The 15,880-nt window shown below is 33.4% G+C and overlaps 1 protein-coding gene across 2 annotated transcripts in view; it reads right to left on the bottom strand.

Moving 5' to 3' along the window:
• The window catches only part of Pcdh11x (protocadherin 11 X-linked), a 612,116-nt gene that overhangs the window by 164,077 nt on the left and 432,159 nt on the right, over positions 1 to 15,880 (bottom strand). For both annotated transcript variants that reach the window (XM_028853678.2, XM_028853679.2), the window contains exon 6: positions 12,805 to 13,003. In XM_028853678.2, the coding sequence (XP_028709511.1) occupies positions 12,805 to 13,003 (199 nt within the window). The remainder of the gene's footprint in view (positions 1 to 12,804; positions 13,004 to 15,880) is intronic.

The following is a 15,880-nucleotide window of genomic DNA, read 5'->3' as shown; positions in this document are numbered from 1 at the left end:
GCTAACATAAGGTGACAAAGAATTGTAAGAGAATGTTTTCCTCAAAAAATATTTTAAATTATAAAATGCATATGTGCATCAAATATGTAAGTATTTATTCATTTAGCACAATACTTGGAAACACCTGCTGTGGGATGGTCTTTATGTATGCTATGAATATGTGTTGCTACCACTGGTTAATAAAGAAGCTTCTCTGGCCTATGGCAAGTGTTGGTGCCCATTTAATCTTTACCAAGCAGGTCTGCATAAAGAGGATGATTGGACCATGGGCACCACTACCAGGTGTCTGAGATTATCTGCACTTGGCTGTTCTGGGAGGATGTCTTTTGCTCTAACCCTTGGCATTCCTTTAAAAAAACCTAGGGCAGAGACAGTCGAAGCCTAATAGATTAGGATCCAGACCCTCTCGAGGCTATCCTGTATTTCCTACCTTTTCTCTCCCTGCTATCCTTCTAACTAATATTTCCTGCTTCTTCTACTCAAGAGCACTCTGGGGCAATGTGGGAGTGAGGGATGGCCCCCCACAGGCAAGTCAGGTTACAGCCATGCAGGAAATCTAAGAGAGAGAGACAGGAAGAAGAAAGACAGTCAGGGAAATGCTGAATTCTGCAGGGGGAGCAAGATGTAATGGAACACAGGTAATGCCACGAAGCCACATAGCAAAACATGGATTAATAGAAACGAGTTGAATTCAGTTGTAAGAGCTAGGTAATGATAAGCCTGAGTCATAGGCCAAAGAGTTTGTAATATAATATAAGCCTCTGTGTGTTTATTTGGGACTGAATGGCAGCAGGACTGGGCAGGACAAGAAAATTTCTACCTACAGATAACAGTTTCCCACTTAACCTTTTTAAGGACAGACTCAAAGATATTTAAAAAAAAAAAAAAAAAAAACTGAGACACAGGAAGATTAAATGTCACACTAATGGGTCAAAACATTAATAACAAGATAAAGGTGTGATTTTAACCCAGGCAGTTTCCCTCAACTACTTTAGAAATGCTTTTCTTCATAACTAATTATTTAACCATAAATATTATAGCATTCACTAGTTTTTTTTTTTTTTTTTTTTTTGGTTTTTCGAGACAGGGTTTCTCTGTGTAGCTTTGCGCCTTTCCTGGAACTCACTCTGTAGCCCAGGCTGGCCTCAAACTCACAGAGATCCGCCTGCCTCTGCCTCCCGAGTGCTGGGATTAAAGGCGTGCGCCACCACCGCCCGGCACACTAGGTTATTTTTATTAGAAACTAATACAGAAATAGAGGAGCTTGAACATTTGTACTTCCTATATCATAATGTATTTTTAAAATATTTATGGATGTTAAAATTTCAGCAGGGAAAAAGTCCTTCTGGGAGTACACAAAAAAGAAATTCTGCTACATTTGGAGACATACTATTGTAAAGACAGTTTGAATTTGCTACAGCAGGTTTAGCTATGGCAGCTCTGGAAATTCAGTTTAACAAGTGTGATTAGTTGTACCTATTCAGTGGTCTTTCACTCTGCCCCCAAAGCATTCTGCTTTCATCCTATATTGAGTCATAATGTATACATAGATTCACTTCATTCTGCTTTGAATTAATAGTTGTTGTTGTTTTTTTTTTTAACTTAGTCCCAGTTTGCATTCTTTGAAACCCTCATGGGTATTGAATTGGGCTCAGTGTGTTTAAGATCTTTCTCCATGGTATTTGGATGTCAGCTATTATATGTAATACATCAAGTTATTCTGTAAAACTGAAATGGGGAAGGAAGACTTAATAGTTTAAGACAATGAAATTTTTACTTGGAATTTCAATATCTGGATTTCATCCTACTTCAATCCTGAAAGTTCAGTTTTGTACTTGAGAAAAACAGGTATTTTGTGACCTTTTTCAGTTTTTTTCTGTTATCTAATTCATCTAAAATTAACACTAGGGCAAAGGTCAATCATTACATTAAGAAAATATTCCTAATACTATTATATTTACAAGAGTTTAGATTTTTGACATAGTTTTTATAGAACATTGTCTATGGGAAAAATAAAAACAAACAGCTAAATAAAAATCTTGATAATTGATCCATCAATGAATGAGGTCTTGGTTGTTCTGTATTTCATAAATATCTTTAATGAGTGTTACATCTGTGCTGACTCACTTTAAATCAGCATGAAAAAGCTGGAGTAATCAGGGAAGAGAAAGCCTCAATTGGTAAAATGCCTCCACCAGACTAGCCTATGAACAAGCCTTCGGTGCTTTTTTTTTAAATTTTGTTAATTAATTTATTTTTATTATTCCTTTTATTTTTGATATTAAAATAAAATTACATCATTTTTCCCTTTAAACCCACTCATTTACCCCTCCTTACTCTTTTTCAAATTCATGGCCTTCCTTTTTTCATTAATTATTACATGTATTACGTACATGTAGATGATGTATATGTATATGCATATGTATGTATAGGTATGTATGTGTATGAATGTATATGTGTATGTGTATGAATATGTGTATGTGTATGTGTATGTGTATGTATATGTATATATGTATATATACCCAGAAACATAACCTGTTCAGTCTTCTGTATAATGTTATTTATATGTATATTTTCACAGTTGACCATTTAACACTAGATAACCATTCTTTTTCCTAGGGAGGACTATTTGTTCCACTCTTAGAATTCCTTATTTGTCTATAATTCTTTGTGTAGGATTGATGTGAAAGAGCCCTGCTCACTGTAGGAGGTGCTACCCCTGGAATGGTGGTCCTAGATTTAATAAGAGGACATACTGTACAAGTCAAATATTCTGATTTATAGCACTCCTCCATTCTCTTTGCATCAGTTCCAGCCTCCAGATTTCAACCTTGAGTTCCTTTACAGGCTTTATCACCGCAATAGAAACCCTTGTGTTTGATATATTGTACACCTCAACAAAGTTATCTAGGGGTCAGAGAAGAGAACAGCCACTATATTAAACATAGAGGTTAGGTAGTGGTAGCACACATCTTTAATCCTATCACTTGGGAGGCAGAGATCCATTCAGATCTCTGTGAGTTCAAGGCCACACTGGGAACAGTCAGGCATGGTCACACACACACACACACACACACACACACACACACACACACACACACACACATCCCAGGAAGTGATGACATGAAGCAGAAAGGTATATAAGACATGAGGACCAGGACCTAGAGGCTTTTTAAGCTTTTAGGCTTTTAGCAGCAGTTCAGATGAGATCCATTTGGGTAAGAACTCAAAAGCTTTCAGTCTGAGGATTCGTGGAAGCAGGATTGGATGAGAAGTTGTTGAGGTGAGGTTGGCTGTGATTTGCTCTGCTTATCTGATCTTTCAGCATTCACCCCAATACTTGGCTCCTGAGTTTTTATTAATAAGACCATTTAGCAATTTGTGTTACAAACACCAATTAAGACAGTATCATTTCAACCACTTAATTTAAACTTCTTAAATGTAATGTCATCATTTTCATACAAAATCAAAGCAGCTTAGAATGAATTACAAGACACATTCAAAACAGAAGAAGAGTTGAGCATAGAGCAGAATGAATAGGTAGTATATTCAGAGATTGTCCTCCCTGAGATTATACTTAACTTTATACAACACAGAGAAAATACAAATTCTAAATACATTGATAATCCCAAATTGCTTTGAAGTAGTGCAGAGCAGTGTAATGATCGCTATGGTTCAGTAGGATTTCAGTGTTTTCTCTAAAAGTTTCTTTACTTATCTCCAATTTTCATTTCAGAAATCAGCAAACTATATTGGTTTTTAAATTGTATAAGATTCTAAATGAGAAACTTAGTTTTAATGCAGGCACTCATTACATACACCAAGTTTTCCATATGGATATATTCCCATATGTCCTTTGGACAATGATGACTAAATTTTATTCTAGTTTACTCACAATGAGTTCATTCATTTAAACTGCAAAAAGTAGGTGCTTACAAACATTAGTGACTTTTCTATTTTCGAGAATCATAAACATCAGTTCTTGGTTTAGGACATTAAGCTATTGATTAAAAGTTCTAAATCTCAGTTCTCTCATTTGCATTATGAGGAGTTTAGACTAGAAGTCATCCAAAGTCCAAGTTGCTCTGAAGTCCCAAAGAGCCTGAAAATTCAAGGGCAATATAAAAGCCAATACCTGCACTTTCATATTTTGGGGTTTTAATAATTATAAGATAACCCTAAGAGGAGGATCAGTATAATCCCTTCATTTTATAGCTAACGAAAAGGAGACATAGTGGGGTTACAAGATCTATCCAAGGCTGCTGAGCTAGTTAATTGCAATTTATAGGTGAGCGTTCTGTATTATTCAAGGTAACTGCCTAAAAATGTGATCTGTTTTTCTTTGTGGTGAAAAGATTTCATGAATAGTAATTACAAAATGAATAAGTATGATGAAAATTGTTATTTAACATACAATGTTGTGAAAGCATGATTCAGTCAGTTGTTTATAGAGTCTCCATGTAGCTTGCTTGTCTGCTTTATAACCCAGAAGATATGTTTTCTTTTTTCCTTCTTTCTATCTCTTTCTTTCTGAAATTGGGACTTATTCTTAATTTTTTTATATTTGAGAATTTCAGACATGCCTATAATATAGTTTGATCAAACACACACCTATGCCCTCCCTCAAATGACTTCTAATCCCCCCACCAAATTTCCTTCCCAACTGCAAGGACTATTTTTTTTTAAATAACTCACTGAAGTCACTTAATGCTGCCAGTGTGTACATGGATGTCTGAAGTTCCTCTCCCACTGCCTGTCTGTACTGTGGCACTTGGTTAAAAATCCACTGCTGAACATGTCAGACAGCTCAAAAGGCATAGGTTCTCTCTTCCTCTTCTCCAACTCCCTTCCAAAAGCTGCTGTGTTTCACACCATGCCTGTTCTTCCATTTTCCATACAAAATTTAAAAATTATCCTGAGCTTCAAAAATCTTCAAATAATTTTAAAAAGTAGGTTTTAAAGAAATAAAGAAAGGTAGTATGTAAAATCAACAGCTTGTCATAGCTTTGAGGTGACTTTCTAGGGAAAAAAGAAGCTTCTAATGATTAATTTCGTATGTACTGTTTGGAAACTATAACGATCCCAAAATCACATAAATAAAATTAGTGTGTCAGATAAGTATCATGAAGCAATAGATATGGAGACAAGTTTACTTAGATTATTTATTTAACAGAGGGTAAAACTGACTCAGCACACACTTGTCACTTCTAATTTAGTCTCTATTGGAAATTTTCAAAATCCAATAAAGATGTAAATTTAAAATTGCAAAGATCCCTCTGACAGATTGTCCATAGTTATTCAGTATGTAATGAATTTATTGGTATCCTCACTAGACATTACATATTAGTGTGAGCAGTTGTGAGAGTTGCAAGTTATTTTGCAACTTAGAAGCATCAAGAGGATTCGAAATATATTGCTGTAGTACTCCTCATTCATTATAATTTATGTATTATATTTAAGAAAATGGTATATGGCTAATATTGCTAAATAGTCTAAGTCACTCAACAGTTGTAGTTTGCTCCTCTGATTATATTGACTTTCAAAAACCTACAAAAAGAAGGAAATGAAAAATGATCTTGTTTTACAATCAAAGAAAAAATTAGGAGAAAGAGTCAGAAAAAATAAGCAGACAACAGAAGAAGGTCATAAAATGAAATACTTCTTGGCTTATAAATAATATAAACATAAATGTCAAATGAACTTTATTATATGGTGTAGGTAGCCTAATAAAAATTTAGAAGCACAAAAATGCCTATTGTGCAGAGAAGGCCACCGATTCTCTGTCACTGAATGTGGTTATTCAATTTACTGACACTGCAGACCTTTATGGCATTGGCTTTCAGAGGCAGCTGGTGCCAAGCTCCCAGATCTTGTCATTTTCAAACAGAAAAGACAAGATAAGAGATTGCTTTATTTACAGAGGCCTGCTTTCGAGTGATAAAACTCCACCTAATCCATATTAGATTTAAGATACTAAAGATAACACTCATCTTTTATGCTGTCACCAAAATGGAATACTGTAAATGTCTTCTAGTTTCCAACTTTAAACATATATTTCTTATTTTGATCCATGACCTTTGTAACATTTTTTAAGATCATCTCTTGTAAGAAATCCTCCTTTGCCTTCACTAAGACTACATATTACAAATTAAAAACCACTTTTCAATTGGTCTTCATTGTGACTGCATTTTTTACTTAGGGAAGTTGGAGATGATAAACCATTCACTACAATAATTATTTTACCCTGCTGGGGACACACACCTTTATTCCAAGCACTCTGGAGACAGAGGCAGGCAGATCTCTAAATTTGAGGCCAGCCTGAACTACAGAGAAAGTTTCAGGACACCCAGGGCTGCACAAAGGAACCCTGTCTAAAAACTCTCCCCCTCAAAAAATTAAAAAAAAAATAATTGTTTTACTTATTTTTAATTATAATCTACATTTTAAATAAACTTCAATGGAAAGGAACTGACATATCACATACCCCTTAATTGTCAAAATTTCTCCATCTCCCTAAACACATTGAGGTTTTAAAAAAATCTATAACTGTCACATGTCCTTAACTCTTTAACAGAATTCTTGAGAACCCATTAATTTCAATATATGTTTTCAATAGAACACTATCACTATAAAACAGACCCTAAAGTGAGACAGTAGTCATAAATAGTATCAATGCTTTTCAATCCATTTCTTTTAGACAAAAATTGGTTGTTTTTTATTGTTACCTTAAGATTTTGTATATGAAATAACATTTTATTATTCCATTACAATTATAAAGCTGTTCATTCTATTCTGTTCACAAACCAATAAAAAATGAAAACATTTTATTGTATATTTAGCAAGCTGGAGTCACCATGTTCAGGCACCTTATCTAAATAATTAATATTACTGGTAATCAAAACACTGCTTAGAAATGCTAGTGGACAGATTTTTCAAATAATTTCACATTTGGTGACCTGTTTTATATTATATTTTTCTTCTGTGATTTGGCATTATTTTAGGCTAAGAATACAGTTTTTAAAAACAGGTGATCCTTGATTTGTTGATGAATCCATATCACTATAATCTAATACTGAATAAAAATATTCTGTCACAAATACATTTAATACACCTAACTCACCAAGCATTATACATTAGCAATACAGTAGACAGTAGAGTATGGGTAGATTTTCCGCATAATGGAATGACTCAATGCTATTTTTTGAGGTTTCATAAAACATTATCTCTTCCAAGGAAGTAATCAAAATTCAAAATTGGAGTTTTAATTCCTCTGAATACATGCTACTTCCACAAAACTGTATTTGAAAAATCATAATCCAGCTATTTTCAATAAAGGGACATTTGTATACAGCCAATTAGTGTCAGAATCAACTAAGTTAATCAGTCTTCAGGGGGAGCATAACTTCTCATAAGTGGATTGAATTCCCTTTTATTTCTCATAGCATTGTAAACAAATTGGACATTCACATTTATTTTCAGTGAAATATGTGAATTTGTGTGAGATTTCCCTAAAAAGTATCTCATAAGAAAAAGGCTTATGGAGTCAAATTATATTCATTGTTTCTTAATTACAGTGCTCATGGGATTGCACACCGGAATATCTAGTATTCCAAAGGCAGGAGCAGGATGATGGAAAATTCAAGAGTATCCTGAGCTATGTACTTATTTCCATGTCCACTCTGTCTCACAAAAACCAAAGGGGAAAATATCTTATTACCCTACAATATATAGGTAATAGTTAATAAACTATTCATTAGAAGAATGCTAGAATTTTCTGGAAATGTGTTAGTGTCTCTTCAATATATAAAGAATTATGGGTTTTCTCGCTAATTAAATTATAATTTCTCCTTGGATTTTTAGATTAATAACTAGAATAACCCTCCTAGATAATCTGTACTCCTATAGTATAAAAATATTTGATTTTTTTTTTTTGTTTTTTTTTTTTTTTTTGGTTTTTCGAGACAGGGTTTCTCTCTGTGTAGCTTTGCGCCTTTCCTGGAACTGACTTGATAGCCCAGGCTGGCCTCGAACTCACAGAGATCCGCCTGCCTCTGCTTCCCGAGTGCTGGGATCAAAGGTGTTGGGATTGAAGGTGTGTGCCGCTGCCACCACCACCAGGCCAAGATGGAATATATTTTTAAATATTATTTTCAAAATTTTTATTTTACCAAATTACACACAAATATGGCCAAGTGGTCATACACAATGTATTTTTTTTTAGTATCAAGAGTCTTCAAATCTCTAGACAATATTGCACCTGGGTGAATGAAATCCACTGCTATATAGATATATTGTGATCTTTACCAGAGCCATATGTTGTCTGTTTCTCCAAATGCATTTTCAGAACTTTCCTCGAAAATCTGTATGCTATTTGTTAAAATATACACTTCCACCCAAAACCAATAAAAATGTCATTTTCAGATGGACTTGGTGTTATTTTTTATTAGTTTAGCTAATATCAAAGAAAATGAAAATGGCACACATAATGTAATGATGTTACAATAAGAGAAAAGATATGGAGTGTAGCTCCAAACACACAGAACTGTTAACTAGTGTGCTAAATGACCCTAATATCAAATGCTTTAAAAAATATAATATGAAACATAAAATTTCAGAAAGCATTCAAATTGAATGACACAAGATTTGTTACTAAAGTTGTTCCCTGAACAAATAGATAAATTAATTATTTCCATTTTTTTTAATTTACTCACATTTGTTATTTTTGGTTATATGTAAGTTTGTATCTGGATGTGGATTTGCACATTTGAGTACAGGTGCGCATTGGTGGAAAATGTATTGGAGATGGAGTTAAAGGCAGTTGTGATGCAAGAAACCTAACATCGTATTCTTCATGAACAATAAGCACTTAATCTCTGAGCTATTTCTCCAGCTACACTACTTTCTTTTTTGTCTTACAAATAAAAGTTAATATTATTGGAAAAAACGTAAGAAAATGAACTGTGTAATTTATTAATATAATCAGTGATTTTTGGTCAAACAAGGGGCCATATAATCAAAGTAGTATTAACAAATTCCTCTAGCAAGTTTTCACAAAAATCTTATTCATGAAAACTATATTTCTGTTTTTGTGAGCCTACAAGGGATTTTTAGAACTACATGCTCTTTTGAGCAATTCCTTATCAGGAAAGAAAACAGATTGAGGATGTAGTATATTTCAAAATATGAGAAGGTATCTGGAACTCACAAACATGTTGAAGCACAATATAAGGGAACATTTTCGATCAGTAGGAAAATTAATCATTACCGTAAAAGTAAATTTTAAGTATTGACCCAATAATATTTAGTTTTGTATACAAATGAAATTTAACTTTTAAATAGCTCTAAATGTCACCTAGGTTCATTAAATAACAAGTAACACAAACACAGTATTTGTTTGCTAATATTACAACCAGCATCCAGATTAATTTAATTTAAAATAAAGTCTACTGAAATTTGAAAACTTAGAACTTTCAATTATTTCATTCTGTTGAATAAATATGAACAGAACATTCAATGGCTAATATAATGGTTTCATTTTAGGTGAGGAGAAAAATGGTCAGTGCTAGGAATTGAAACAAGATTTTATATATACATATATAATGCATATTACATAACATTTATTATGTTAGCTAAAGTCATATCATTGATATTTATGTCTTTGTTTGTTGACATCAGAGATTGAATGTAATGCTGCATCTTTAAATACAAATAAGACAAGCTCATTTAAAGAATGATGAAGCCGGGCGTTGGTGGCGCACGCCTTTAATCCCAGCACTCAGGAGGCAGAGCCAGGCGGATCTCTGTGAGTTCGAGGCCAGCCTGGGCTACCAAGTGAGCTCCAGGAAAGGCGCAAAGCTACACAGAGAAACCCTGTCTCAAAAAACCAAAACAAAATAAAATAAAATAAAATAAAATAAAATAAAGAATGATGAATGAATCTGTACTTATTAAATATCTTAATAAAATTAGAATTATTGTTGATACAGCTATATGCAATTTTAAATGTTTTATAATTTCAAATATATAAAATGTGTAGTATGTATAATCATTTCCTATAACTATAAATAATATCCCATCTTGTCTTATTCAGCTTAAAAGATTACATTAGGATTGGATGTTCATTCTGAGTAATCTTATTTGAAACGAGATTAGTAACAAGACATATGCAAACAAATCTGCTTTTTTTCTACCTTATAAAAATTATATTTCTTCTATCCTTGGATTCACATCAATCCACAAGATATGATAGGGATGTATTTAAAATGATAATTTATGAGTGGAAAAGACATTTCTATGTAATGTATATATTTTTCATCATCATACTTTTTTAAGAGAAATTCATCTTTGTTCATCAGAGTAGTGAATCTTTTCCCAACTATGTCCGATCCTCTGAAAGTAAAGGAAGATACACATATTATACACGTTTCCTGAAAATTTATCGTTTTCAAATTAATATTAATTATTCTGAGTATGTAATTGAAAGTACATAATGGAGAGATCAGGTGTTTAAGACTTGGTTTCTATTATTTTACATTGTTAACACCTTAGTTTGAGCATCTGTTTTTGCAAAGAGGAAAATGATACTGTGTTGTTATTTATTGTGAATATCTAGTTTTACATTACATCTTCCCACTAATTTTTCATCATCTAATGGAAGAGATTAACTATGAAGAGAAAGGCTGGAGAGAAGGCTCAATGGTTAAAAGCATCAACAACTCCTGAAGATCTGATTCATTTCCAGCACCCATATCAGAGGCTCACAAGCACCTGTCGTTGAAAAATTCCAGATCAAAACCCTCTTCTTGTCTCTGTGGCCATTTACCCAAATGTGGCATACATATACATTAAGGAACACAAAAATACATATAAAGTAAAAAAAAATCTTTAAAATTGATAGAGTACATAAATACTCTTTATCAAGTAAATATTTAAAAGTTCATATGTTTAAAATTCTGAATCCACAGTATCCATGATACTTAAATGACATTTCAAAATCTACAATTTATATCAGTTTACTTAATATGCTTATATCAGTTATTTTGTTCCATTCATATTTGTTTATATTCATACATTTCTACCACATATGTTGATTTTTTTTCCATTCATAACTTTATTTATAAAACTTGAATCTGGAGCAAATTTTAAATTTATGGAAATCTAACAATATTTTATTATATGCATACCTTATTGAATTTTGTATTTTACAAACTTACTATGTTTTCTACATGTTAAAAACAGTTTAATTATTATTAATAAATTAATTTAAAAAACATTACTCATCTCAAGGGTTTGCAAAAGAAACCCTATTTTTAGTGTCTTCTGCCTGGAGGTCAAATGTGAAATTTCATTCATTAAATTTTCTGTGTTTTTTTTTAAATCTTTGGGGGCCTGCCATCCAGCTCCCAAATAAATACATGTAGACTAATTCTTACTTATGAATGCCCAGCCTTAGCCTGGCTTGTTTCTAGCCAGCTTTTCTTAGCTTAAATTATTCCGTTTCTCTTTAACTACATTTTGCCCCTGGGCTTTAACTACATTTTGCCCCTGGGCTTTTTGCCTTTCTTTATTCTTTTTTTCTTTCTTTCCTTCTTACTCCATGGCTGGCCCTTGGTTTCCTCTTTTCTTTTTCCTTATCTTGTTCCTCCCCCTGTGTCTATATTTTTCCTACTATTTATTCTCTCTGCCCTCCAGCCTGCTACTGGGTGTTCAGTTCTTTATTACACCAATCAGATGTGTTAGGCCAGCAAAGTAACACAGCTTCACAGAGTTAAACAAATGCAACATAAAAGAATGCAGCATATCTTTGAATCATTTAACCAGTATTCCACAGCATAAACAAATGTAACACATCTTAAACTAATATTCCACATTTTTCTCTTAAAATATTTTTAAAAATTAACAATATATTTTAATAATGTTCTTTCTTCTCCTTCAACTCCCCCCAGATCTTACCTACCTCTCTACCCACCCAAATCATTTTATTTCTCTTTCTGTCTTTCAAAAAAGAAGTCAAATCGAATAAGCAAACAAAAAATAGACAAAAGTACAGAAACAAAAAAATGAACACACACACACACACACACACACACACACGCACACACACACACACACACACGGTGATCATTTTGTTCTGGCAAATTACTCCTGGGAATGGAGCCTAACCCGTAGCATGGATGATATACCCAGTCTGTTCCACAGGAGAAAATTGATTTTTCTCTTTCCCAGTAGGTATCAATTTTAAACAGCTTCTTGTTTAAGGGTGGGACTTTTAAACAAAATATGACAGAGAAATATGATAATAGTGTATTATTGAAATCCTCAGTCTAATTTCCCCTACAGTGGAGTTAGAATTCTTATTTCTCCTGAAATACTTAGAAATGATTTAATCTCTATTAACACACAAAGAAACTATAAAATAATATAAATATTAGGTATCATTTATAATGTGCACAAATCAAGTGAGAATAATGAGAATAATAAATAATGAGAGAAAAATGCAGATTGCACATAAAAGATGTGCAAAAATGGAAATATCCTACCTGTGCCTAAAGAAAATGACTGTTATAACTTCCATAATAAATTTTGTTTAGAGTATCCACTATTTTGTTTTTCAATTACTATAAGTTGCTATATATATAGAAATTGAATATATATATATACCCACCATATTAAGTTTACCTTTTAAGAATATGATACTAGTCATAGTAAAATAACTCATTGTCCCTTATAATTAGAGCTATGAAAACCTGATTTGCAAACAGAATTAATCTATTTCTATTGATGAACTAGGAAAGGATCACTTACTAGATTCTGGATCAGAGTTGCCATCCCCTTCAGTGCGATTGTTTGGTGCGGCATGATCAAAGTACTCTTCCTGAGGATAGCCAAGAGGCAGGGCATGGGATGTGCTGGGAAGGCTGCCTGCATCATGGTCTCCCAATCCACCATCACTGATGCTTTCCTGAGAGCCTTCTGGTAGGTGAAATGTGACACGTCGCTGGGACTGAAAGGAACAAAGAAAATTACAGGGTTTCAGCAATATTCTGAATAATTGCTTAATGCATCCAATTTATAAAATGTATTATTTCAGCTATCTTGTAAAGCCACATAAAATTATCTTGCACTGTGAACAATTTCAGGCTTTGGTGAACAGGCAGATCTGTTGTCAAACCAGTTTCACCTGGCAGCAGTGTTGCCTCTATTATATTTCTATACAGAGCACATTGAAAGACAGAATGAGCAGGGCTATCTTCTAATCAAGAAACTTGTAGGTTTTGTGCTATTTGAGCACAACAGAAATTTTTGACCATCATTTTAATATAGAGTCACTTAGCAGTATTTGGCAATAATCTACTTTTTGAATTACAAGAATGAATAACTATAACTCAACTTCTTTGCTTTTCTGTGAGATTCTGGTGAACTGAAACAGTAGTGACTTTATTCAATAATATATACTTTAAAATTAAAACTTTTACTTTTTAAAATAAATTTATTGGTCAGGTTTTTGTTAGTATTCATTTAACTTTATTCTATTCTATGAATGAAAAATAGCCACATACTATGTATAATTGCTAAGGACAATTATATAGACAAGCTATAAGAATTGTTGTAAGCAGAATATACAATGTCTAAATTAGTTAAAACAGAAGAAATGGGGCCTAAAACTTTGAATGTAAGAAGTCTATGAATTCTAGGAATAGAAATATGCTGACCAGATGCAGCACCATTTTAGTTCTCAGTAGTACTATTTTACAGAGTAACTAGTGTACAAAGATAGCCTCCCGAATGGATCTCACTTTCCGGTTTTTACAACATTCATCTGGACCCAGTAACTCTGAACTGGGGCAGTATAATCAAACCTCCAATTCCTGCTTTGTTCTCTTGGACTACTCATGATTTTCACTTCTCTTGTTTGGGATTCCTAATAAAACAATGTGGTATTCTTCAAAGTTCAGAGGGTTATAATAGTTTACAGAAAGTATAGATGCTGAATGCTTGAAATTTAAAAGCACTAAATAAGCCTTTATTTATTTATTTATTTATTTATTTATTTTTTAATTTATTCTTTTCTCATATAATACATCCTGACCAAACTTTTCTCTCCCTCCTCTTCTCCCAGTCCCTCCTCCCACTTCTCCTTCCTTCCTGTTCTTCTGTTTCTCTGAGGGTATGTGCCTACTCTTATTGTAACTTGTTAATCCTTGATGTTCTTCAAAAAAAAAAAAAAAAAAAAAAAAAAAAAAACATTCTCAGCTTGTCGAATGTGTTAAGAAATTCCTTGAAAACAGAAGGTAGAAACTGGCTAGAAAATTTTAAATAGAAGACCCCTCAAATAAAAGTACACAGTGTCTTCTTGGCTAAAAGCTAAAAATGTTCTTGAGCATCTTAGTAGCAAATGTTGTTAAAATTGTTTGGGGGGGTCTGATCTCTTCTCTGGCTTCTAAATACTTTTAAGGTGACCTCTTCAGAGGGAGTAATATTTTGAGCAGAAAATCCTGGTCAGGAGAGTAGGATCTCTGGTCTAGCTAGAGACATAATGTTCCAATTGGGCTGCTTAAGGGACCTCCTCTAAGAAGGTGGGCTCAATTTAAGCCATGCAGAAACACAGGCAAACCAATTATTTCTTTAATGAGATACTTTACATTTCCTTCCCAAAAACCTAAACCCTAGAGCAGAAACTTCAATGGCCACAGGCTGTAGGGTAGCTACAATGGAGCTTCTAAGTCAGTTTGTTTTTCTAAATTCAGAAAAGTAAAACTCTTCCTTTCTAATCATATTTTCCTTAACTCTTTAGGATGTTCCCTAACATTTGGGGGTTCTTTATTCTTTCTGTGAAGCTGTCCTTTCTTTCAGGTGGCTGCTTTTCACCATGTAGCCACTTTAGCACTTAAAGTACAGGGAATTCTTTTTCTACTATTCCATTCTCCTCTTTCAGGCAGGTGCAGGGATTTTATACCTTGCCTGTCTGTAGTGATATATTGTACCCTAATAAATTTGCCTGAAGATCAGAGAAGCAAAGCAAGCCACAGCCACCACCTGTTATCTCACCAACTCTTTAATCTGAAAGAGCCTTTCTAGCTTAAAGGCCTCTAGCCAAACGGGCTTCCTCAGTATAAAAGCCTTTATTTCCTGTCTCCTCACACCTTATATACCTTTATCCACCCATCCATATCATTTCCTGTCTCAACTTTCCTAGTACTGAGATTAAAGGTGTGTTACTCCCAAGTATTGGGATTAAAGGTGTGTGTCACCACTACCTGGCTCTGTTTCTCTCCTAGACTGAGTCAATCTCATATAGTCCAGGGTTGCTTTGAACTCACAGAGGTCCAGAGAGATCTCTGCCTCCTGAGTGCTAGAATTAAAGGTGTGTGCTACCACTGCCTGGCTTCTATGTTTAATCTAGTGGCTTGTTCTGTTCTCTGGTGTTCAGGCAGATTTATTAGGATACACAGTATATCACCACACTTGTCTGGGGATTTTTCTTTTAAACTATAATAGAAATGTCCTTGAGCTTAAATGAAAAAAAATCTTAAGACAAATAATGGATAAAATGTACGCATATTTTTGTAATAAACCACAATCATCTTTTAGAATCCCAACTACAGCAATGTTGTGAAGTAGAATAGAATTCATTTTTGGTTAATGGTTTAATGGTAAAACTTTAGGCTTACTGAGACATAATCTTTGACCTTAATCTCATCTTCTCAAAGTTCATCCTATTGTATAAAAACAGCTTTAGAAAATATAGACATTAGTAAGTTTTCATTTGATTGCTTTAAACTGTTTAAATATATATAAAAATGTATCTGTCTAGAAAGACTATTTTTGTTCAAACTTTTAAAAACATTTTCCCTGCTGGTCATAGCTTGCAGAAAATCTG

Source organism: Peromyscus leucopus, chromosome X (assembly GCF_004664715.2).
Source record: "Peromyscus leucopus breed LL Stock chromosome X, UCI_PerLeu_2.1, whole genome shotgun sequence".
NCBI classification, from domain to species: domain Eukaryota; kingdom Metazoa; phylum Chordata; class Mammalia; order Rodentia; family Cricetidae; genus Peromyscus; species Peromyscus leucopus.
Note: the sequence above shows the minus strand (reverse complement) of the source record. Positions and strands in the feature narration are given on the sequence as shown.